Source organism: Leguminivora glycinivorella, chromosome 9 (genome assembly GCF_023078275.1).
Source record: "Leguminivora glycinivorella isolate SPB_JAAS2020 chromosome 9, LegGlyc_1.1, whole genome shotgun sequence".
In the NCBI taxonomy this organism is placed as follows: Eukaryota; Metazoa; Arthropoda; class Insecta; order Lepidoptera; family Tortricidae; genus Leguminivora; species Leguminivora glycinivorella.
This window is the reverse complement of record NC_062979.1, coordinates 8,399,737-8,409,633: the sequence shown is the minus strand read 5'-3', so window position 1 is coordinate 8,409,633 and position 9,897 is coordinate 8,399,737. Positions and strand designations below refer to the sequence as shown.

Here is a 9,897-nt window from a genome sequence, read left to right as displayed (position 1 = left end):
ACGTAGGTAAACTACTACGAGTAGAAATTATGATTTGCCGCATCTATCTTATTAATCTTAATAATAGATGAAGGATTGGAATTTGTCGATTCATTCGCGGATTTCATATGTAGGTATTATTCTAGCAGTGTCTTTTTTTATTTTAAAAAACCGTAAATAACTTTAAAAGTATAAAAAGTAATGTAATACCTAACATCTGATCATACCGATCATGTATAATTTGACAAAACAAATTAAATGGATACCTATTGTAAACCTACCGCAAAATATCTACATTTCGCAGTAGACCTACTGGAGTGATTGAACTATGTTGTGTAAAATCTACTATTGAGCAAAATTAAAAAAAATAATATTGCAGTTATCGTAGATTTGTCCTCACAACATAGCATTGAATTTATTGTACCTAATTTCAGAATGTACTACTTTTTTTTTTTGTAGAGATTAAGAAACTGTTTTAAGCACTAATAAAAACAACTGGGGCCCATTTCTCGAAAGTTATTAGTCTAATAATATTAGTGTGTTGTCATGGCAACCTATACGATTCGACAGTTCGTGGACTAATAATATTAGTCTAATATCGTTCGAGAAATGGGCCCCAGGTCGAAAACTTCGTGGAAAGAAAGCTACCTATCTATTAATGCGATATTTAATTTGGGGGCGTGCGGTCGTGTAATAGCCGCAAAATTGGCTGTAGAAGCCTTGTAGTAAATTACGAAAATTAATATCTTATTTTTAAAAAATTATTTGGTTTATTTTGTGGTAAATTACTTTTTTCATTTGTTTTAATTAATAGGAATTTAGTGTTTTATAAGAACTATTTCTACAGGGAGCTATCTATGATTGTAAAATAAAGTCTACGTAATCCATGTTATGAAAATTAGAACTTTACTATTTTCACTGTGTTGAAAGACTTCATTTCAAAAGTTGCGAACAAAGTTTATAAGTAGACTTATATAATTAAAATAAGTAAATAAATCGTTTTATAAAGTTAAGAATCAAAAGTTGTACTGGATTTAAAAGTTGCCGTACAAGAGACGTGTAAAGGCCAGTCCAGACGGGGCAATGAAATTATAAATTTGATCAGAAATTTAAATTTTGCGTCTATCGCATCTTTAAAATTGCCCATGAACGCCTGGATGATGGTCGATTGGTCACGGCAAGTATCTATTAGATTTAAATAGTAATTATTACGGTATAAATTAAACAAAATATACCTAATCGTAATTCACGTAAGTGTAGGTACATTTTTGTGTAGAATAGACACGTATATAAACTAGTGCAGAACAATAACACAAAAAATAAAATTGCTTTAAGTGGATAACTGCAAAAAATTAGACCCCAATCTTTACCCTACTTGAAATAATTCATAAATAAACCAGCTTGAAATGTAACACCACTTTTATTGCAAGTTCCCTAAATAGTATATTACGATACAAATCAGGTACAAGTGCGAAAGGTAGAAAATTGGCAGTGAGTGCTGATAAAACAACCGTAGGGGGTGTTAAAAGATCGACGTAGTTGCGAATTACCCAAGTATTCACACGTGTATTTTCCGTACATATGTACGTTTACCGTACATAATTATTATTATATAATATGACCGTTCAGAGTTACAATAAGTCAAGTAGTTTTTTCATTCGCGTACAATGTAGTACAATTCTCGTACATATTTTCTGATTCACAAGAAAGTTGCAAAACTGGACTGTTACATAGTGAAATAGATAGCGCCCGCTAGAAAGTATGCTTCCTGGCGGTGACATATTGATCACTGTTTTCTTGTAAATACGTGTAGTACATTTTTTTTTAATAAGCGTACAATTTAGTACAATTCTAGTACATTTTTTTGATGTGACTTTTGATTCCGTAGGATACCATGTCACCGCTAGAAAGTATGACACAATTTATCGCCACTCGTTTCGCACTTGTATGGTAATCATAGAGGAATTCCTTTATCCATGATCGTAATACTATTTCAGTACAGATGGTGTTTTTTTACGCACTAGTGAAGTGGTCCGTCATATATATGTCAGATCGAAACTTCGGAGATTCATCTGTACTGAAATACGTCGTACGATACACGTGCGAAAAGGAAATTTGTAACTCTTGTACCTAGATTTAACACTCCCTTCGGTTGTGTTTTCATTTATCGCCACTCGTTTCGAACTTCCTTTTTTACGCACTTGTATCGTATTTCACTTCTCATGCTCAAAAAGTGCATCTTTATGTCGTGCATCGTATTTTATGCTCTAGAGCATAAAAGTAAAATTTTCTTCTAAGATCTAAGGTAATCGGTCTCAACAGCCAAACAGTTAAAACATATTGCACAATTTTACTGAGAATTTTATTGGTCAATAAAATTGTTGATAACAAAACTTGTTACATTATTTTATTTTTGCTACAATTTATTAGAATTCCGTATTTTCTGTCATTAAATTTAGTAAATCACGTAAAATAAGGAGTCGATAGTCGTTCATAGATGCTCCGAAATGTTTGACTTGGCAGAAAACCAAGCGTCTGAAACTCTGATCACATGTTGAAAATAAAAAAAAAAATTAAAAAGTTAGTTGGCGGGAATTGGGTATAGGCACAAACTACTAAGAAGATACTACGGTATAGGTAATGTTTTTTGAAGACAGACAAATAATATATTTTTCCCCTCACCAGCTGAAACAGTGTTTTTTCCTTTAAAACAGATAGCAAAATTGCATTTTATCCACTAGTGGATAAAGTAATTTGACCTTGAATATAGCCAAATGTTCTGCTTTAAAATTGATAAAAGTGGATTAATCTAGTGATAAAGATGTTTTACCACCTGTGGAACTACTGAAGCATTTGATAAACGCATGTTTTGCGTTGTAGTTTCCTAGTATAGTGTGGGAAAAGTTTTGTGTTACACACGGTGCAAATGTTTGTTTAACTTCTTCGTGTGTTAAAAAACTTCGCAAGTTCAAGATTCTATTTTGAACCACTCGCTTCGCTCGTGGTTCAACTATAGAATCCTTTCACTTGCTCGTTTTTCAATTCCACATCGGCGTTAAAATACAACTTTGCCCCCTTGTATAACAAATAACTATTTCTTATAGAATACTTTATAACGATCATGGAAAGGTGGCTTTTTTATTTTTATTTCGTGTTATTGATTAATTAAATAATACGAAATAAAAAATCGTTAACGTTTCCTACCAGAAAAAAACATTATTTTATTTACCTATCTTCAAAAACCTTACCTACCTAAATTGCCGTGAAAACTATAATTTATTTTCCTCGCAATCGAAGTGAATAGCAGAGTGTACAAAGAACAAGGGCATAAATGTTTTTACTCTCGTCTACTATTTTGGTAAAAAAATTGCCTCGGGTAAAATGCGTCACTTTATGCCCTAGTTGGACAATCTAATATTTTTATATTGAGTTAGGTATTTCACTTTGTGTCATTAGTAATGTAATATATACACAGTTTGTACTTATACAGTGACTGTAGATTATTTATTGCGCAATAATTAATTTATGAACAAAGTACATTACGAGTAGTTTTATGGCGACAAGGGCGGCAAAATTAAGAGAGAGAGAATTTATCAAAGAATGTATTCAACTATACCGTAGTTTACCATCATTGTGGAATGTAAAAAGCAAAGTTTACTATGACCGAGAAAGAAAGAAAAAGGCATATGCTGTGTTGTTGTACAGGGAAATGTTTCCCGAAGCGACCAGAGAAGATGTTAGGAAGAAATTTAACGTTTTGCGAACAAATCACCGTAAAGAATTCAAGAAATACATTAATCAAAGGCCGGCAACGCACCTCCAACACCTCTGGTGTTTCGGGTGTCCATGGGCGGCGGTGATCGCTTACCATCAGGCGACCTGTCTGCTCGTTTGCCTCCTATCCCATAAAAAAAAAATCACCTTAATGCAATGGCTGCTTCAGAATCATACACACCTTCACTATGGTACTTTCATGAAATGGAATTCCTGTATGATAATGAATCATCAGAGAATGTTTGTGAAAATTCTATATTGGATGCTCAAAGTTTCACGATCGATGATGAAAGTGATGAAGATGTAGAACTAACAAATGTTGAGGTAATACTGGTAATTTTGCTTGATCTATAGATTTTTGCTGTATGCGATCATTTAATTAGCAACAGGACTATACTTGATTATAATAATTTTAATCTATAGAGATTAGAGACATGCTGCATAATTGCATACACAAGTTAATTTGTACTTTTACAGTAGCCCGGCAGGTCCGTTTTAACTGCCGCCCCAAATCTCAAGGAAGGTGGTTCTCAATTCGTCTGTATTTTTTTTTAATGTTTGTTAACAATATCTCCGTCGTTACTGGACCGATTTTGAATATATTTTTTTTTATTGATGCATACAGATTGGTCCCATTATAATCAGAACCCAGTTCTGATGATGGGATCCTGGAGAAATCGAGGGAACTCCTCAAAATCTGAACGGCACACTTATACTGACTTCGGTATTTTTATAAGAACAGCGTGCACTTACATCCAGAACAATGACATTTGATGCAGTGGAACTGCTGATGAAGATCAAAACGGAACTCCATAAATCTGAACTGCACGCTAATAATGACGTCGGTATTTTTATAAGACCAGCTTGCATTGACGTTCAGAACAGTAACATTTGTTGCAATGGAACTTTTGATGATGATCAGAACGGAACTCCTCAAATGTGAACGGCACACTTATAGTGACTTTGGTATTTTTATAAGAACAGCATGCATTTAAGTTCAGAACAGTGACATTTATTTGTTAGGAGATTTGTTCTCTTTGTTATGTGTGTTAAGCATATTGGATTTTCTAGTCAAATTTTGTCAAGCTCGATTTCTTATAATCGGATATCGGATTCATGAGGAATTGAGGAAACTCCTCAAACCTTAACGGCGGTATTAAAGATTTACATTAAAAGCAGTTTTAAAAAATACCTACACAATCCATCATTCGCAAGTTTCCTTTCACCAGAACCCCAAAAGCGGCGGTTTTTTTTTCTTAAAAATTATATTATTTAGGTACTGATGGATTTTTTAATATAGGTACATAAAATCCAGTCTATATGTTTTCCAGGAAAGTTCAGAAAAAAGATTAAAATTAATCAAATTTAAAGAACAAGAAACAGTGTCAGAATATCCAAATGTAATTGAAGTCAGGGATGAATTCTACTATTGGGCAATGGCATGCGCTGCAGACCTTCGGAAAATGGAGCGGACTCAACAACTTTATGCTAAGAAAGCATTTGCTGATATTATTTTAGAAGGTCAATTGGGAATGTTGCACAAACATTCTATTAAAATAAATGAAACTTGAGAAGTACCAGAACCTATATACATTTAGCCCTACATGTGCATTAGGGTAATTTCGAATGACAGAAATGCTCGGGTAATTTCTAAAGGGGAATCTTGACATGATGGAAATTACCCTAATGCACCCTATAACATTTTTCTCACTTAAGCCAGCCTTACACAGTCTGAAATATCTGAATCAGTCTATACACATTGAGTTTTTCAGCTTATGAATTCCTCAGAATTATCTGGTTCAGACTGTGTAAGGCCAGTGGGCCGATTTTTGAGTCTCACGCGTTCGAATTCAGAAAATAAAATTGTCACTGAAAATAATACAGCAAGTCACCGTTTTCAACCAGTATTTTAGTGACAAAATCCCGTATGCGAGATTCAAAAATCGCCCCCCAGCATCAGTAAATGTTCTGAATTTCTCAGTTCTATGAATTTTTCAGACTGTGTAAGGCTGGCGTTACTGTAAGCCCTTTAAAGTGGTTAATGGTGGTGGTCACACGTACTATAAATTGCTATAAAAAATAAGCCTGTTCTTTAGTGACTGTTCAGTGTTTACCTATATAAAAGAAAATAAAGCTCTGGCCAAATATTTTATCACTGCCTTACATTTTTCAAATTTGCAGCCTTTTTATAGTGACAAGGATTTCTTAGGTACTGCACTATAGTTTTGTTGTGCAACAAGGGAGGTAAGGGGGATTTTGTCAACGAGTGTTATTGATAACTCGCGACAGCCGCAGGCTGGAGAGAGTTATAGACATGAGTTTACAAAATCCTTACCTCCTGAGTTACACAATATATTTTTCATCACATTTGAGAGGAAAACACAGAGAAAAGAAATCATAAAGCCAGCCAAACCTTCAATGAATGGCGGTGTTGTACTGCCCATTGCTATGGCAACGCGGTCAAGCGCAAATCGAGAAGGTCACAATTTCCTGCCATTGCAAATTATATCGATTTATCTACGTGAAATTTACAAAATAAATGTAAAACACACTGAAATAACTTTAAATCATAAATAAAATGCATTTTTCATATCGTATAATATTTTTTAATAGCTTAATAGTCAAATTTTAGTTGTGCGAAAAAAATCCTTGGCTGATTGAAACACCTTTGCCTGAAGTATTGTACGGATTGTATTAATTTTTAAAACTAAATTCATTACTCCCTTGGGAATAAAATAGTACATTATTTTTCAGTACACGTAGACGCAATGAAACCTTTAAACAGCAAATGTGATGAAAAAGTACCTAACACACGACCTGGATTTTTTTCCAAAAATGACTGCGATCTTATCATTATATTGTTTTCATTGTCTCAAATTATATCAAAATTCCCACGAATAGGTTTAGAACGATAAATATGACCTTTAAAGAAAAATAATGCTATGTGTGGTTTTACGACTAGGGTGACCAATCTTTTTTCTTGCATGGTATTTACTCTTATTGAATGGAGCTAAATCTATCAACTTGGTACGGTTTCTATGTTCATAGTTCATATCACAGTATAATAATACCAACTTTATTGTTTATGTCTTTACAATTAACATGAATAATATTAAACTTTTCAGTGTTCCAAAAGATGAAGGAAGGAGGCAGCGTTGGCTGTCGATTGTACCGATAAAAGGAAATGTTTCAGAGGGTTCGACAATTTGCAGATTTGCACTTTAAGCCTGAAGATTATGACACAGAAAGAAATTTTAAAAATCGGTCCAGTAACGACGGAGATATCGTGGCATAAACATTAAATTGAGATACATATATATATATATATATATATACATGCGAAGAGAATTGAAATACGTACGAATTGAGAACCACCTTCCTTGAGATTTGGGGCGGCGCTTAAAAATAAAGATACTGTTTTAAAACGTCCTAGTATTTCATTATTTCCCCATTGACAAATACTTCCCTTATATTTTTGTGGCTATTCCCACTAGTTACCACCAAGTTTTTACCTGTCCTAACTACTGGGATTTTCCCACATTGTTAATTACCACACCGGGGGTTGATAGCTACTGGGATTAGTTTTCCCAGTAGTTACTACCAAAATATTATTGTGATAGTTTAAAGTGACTGAAACATTTTTTAATAAATACAGGTGTCAGTAAAAGAAAAGTTATATTTTAAGCCTCGTGTTGCAACACTCACCACGCTCTTATTCTGGAACGGTTCTGAAAAAAAAATCCCAGTAGTTTACCACTGGTAAAAACTGTACCGTATTTTGTGGCGTAAGGCAAAGTAACTGCAGAGTGGTATAGAAATGGACCTTATTGGCGGTTGACAAATTAGTATGCAAGACCGGCGTGACGTAATTCAAGGTCAAATTTTCTGGCTTCAACGTAATGTTCGGCACGCAATATCCATGGTATATAATATTCTTGACTGCGAGGAAGAGTTTTGTTTCTAGTTTCTAGGAAGTTTCTCGTTCTCATGTACGTGAAAAAATCCCAAAATCGGATGGGTGCGGTCGTTTGTCAGCTACATAAAATCCAGTACGATAGTCTGTTGTAATATGAACCCTGTCAAAAACGTTTTGTTATTAAACTCGAAAACAACCATTTGACAGTAACAAAATAAGTACACAATGAACGAAACGCATGCTAAAATAACCTCAAAAACATTGAGTTGGGCATGTTCGATTGTTCACTGCCGTATTTAAGATTTTCTTATTATATTGAAGTTCTATGATATGTTAACATAGTGAATACAAGTACAGTACAGTTAATTCTCCAAAGGTATTTGCCGTCTAACAGTAACACTATGGAAGAATCGCCAGTATCAGCGTTTGCGATCTACAGCGCTAACCGAAAACCCGATCAAAAATCAAAACCAAAAAATTTAGCCCAGAAACTCAAACGTAAACAAAAGAAGATAAAAGAAACAAAAAACATTATAACAAGAACGAAGAAAAAAAGCCACAAAAAGAAGAAGTCTAAAAATGTCGAAGAAATAGTTCAGATAAATGTACATAATAAGAAAAACAAAGAGGTTAAGAAAAGTTTAAAAAGTAAGAAAAGCAAAAGTGAAGATGATATAGAGGATGTGCCTGAGCTTGTACCAGCTTTTGATGTGAGTCAGCAATTTAATTCTTCTATCAGCGGTGTATCCAACCAGTCACAGTGTAGTGATTGTAGTAACTGCAGTAATGATGGTTCATTCGATTTCACACCAGTCGTGACCGATAGCGCAGAAGAAGGCCTTAAGGTATTCAAGTGGATGATTGCACCATACAACCCCGACCAATTTCTTAATGAAATTTGGGAAAAGAAACCACTACACATTGCTAGGAAGAAACCTGCATATTACAAAGAAATCATGTCTACTCCATTCATTGATGATATGCTTCGCAACGAGCATATTCAGTTCACTAAGAACATTGATATTACTTCCTACGTTGATGGAAAGAGAGAAACTCATAACCCGGAAGGCAGGGCCCACCCACACCTTGTTTGGGATTTTTATCTAAATGGCTGCAGCATCAGATTGTTAAATCCGCAAACTTATATGCCTAAATTGCACCTTCTTAATGCTACACTGCAAGAGTTCTTTAATTCATTTGTAGGGGCTAATGCTTATTTAACACCACCTGATAGCCAAGGTTTTGCCCCACATTATGATGATATTGAAGCTTTTATTCTACAAGTTGAAGGGAAAAAACAGTGGCGCATTTATAAGCCCCTCTCAGATAATAAAGTTTTGCCAAGGGTATCATCAAAAAATTTTGAGCAGGAGGAAATAGGTCAACCAATAATGGAAGTAACTTTGGAAGCTGGAGATATGCTCTACTTCCCTAGGGGCTTTATACATCAGGGAATCACTATAGATGGAGAACACTCTCTTCACATAACGGTCAGTATGTATCAGAAACATTCTTGGGCAGATTTATTTGAAAAAATGATTCCAGCAGCCCTCCACCTTGCTGTAAATGAAAATGTAGAGCTAAGAAGAGGTCTGCCCTTTGATATTTATGACAACTTTGGGCTTGTTAATTCTGACCTCAAAACACCAAGAAGAAAAGAGATTCAGAAACTAATTGTATCCCTGTTTGATAAAATAAAAGATCATCTGCCAATTGATGAAGCTGTGGATCAAATGAATAAGAACTTTCAGCATGATGCTCTTCCCCCTGTTTTAACAGACTTAGAAAAAGCTGTCACAGTTTATGGAGACACTGATGTCATGGTTGATGATGGAAAAGTCACTAACAGAGTTGAGATCAGCCTTGATACTAAAATCAGGCTGTTGCGTAAAAATATCTTAAGAATGGTTTCCGAGGAAGAGAATATTAGATTGTATTATTACACTGAGAATTCTTTGGAGTACCATGCCAATGAGTTACCATATCTTGAGATTGAGGAAGACATGGCACCTGCAATTGAGACACTCATCACATCATATCCTAAATATGTGGCAGTAGAAAATCTAGATGTACCTAATGATTCTGACAAGTTGAATATAGCAGATGCTCTGTGGGGGCGCGGACTCGTTATGACTGAATATCCTTTAGAAACCATTGAAGATGATTGAATAAATTATGTCATGAATTTATGCTTTTAATTCTTGTTTTATTTATTGGGTTTGATTAAA

At 34.5% G+C, this 9,897-nt stretch overlaps 1 protein-coding gene across 1 annotated transcript; it reads left to right on the top strand.

The window, feature by feature from the left end:
- Positions 1-7,885: 7,885 nt before the first annotated feature.
- LOC125229342 (bifunctional lysine-specific demethylase and histidyl-hydroxylase NO66) lies at positions 7,886-9,867 on the top strand. The gene has a single exon (XM_048134162.1). It carries the CDS (start codon positions 8,071-8,073, stop codon positions 9,835-9,837), a length of 1,767 nt encoding a protein of 588 aa, XP_047990119.1. The 5' UTR covers positions 7,886-8,070; the 3' UTR covers positions 9,838-9,867.
- Positions 9,868-9,897: the final 30 nt, after the last annotated feature.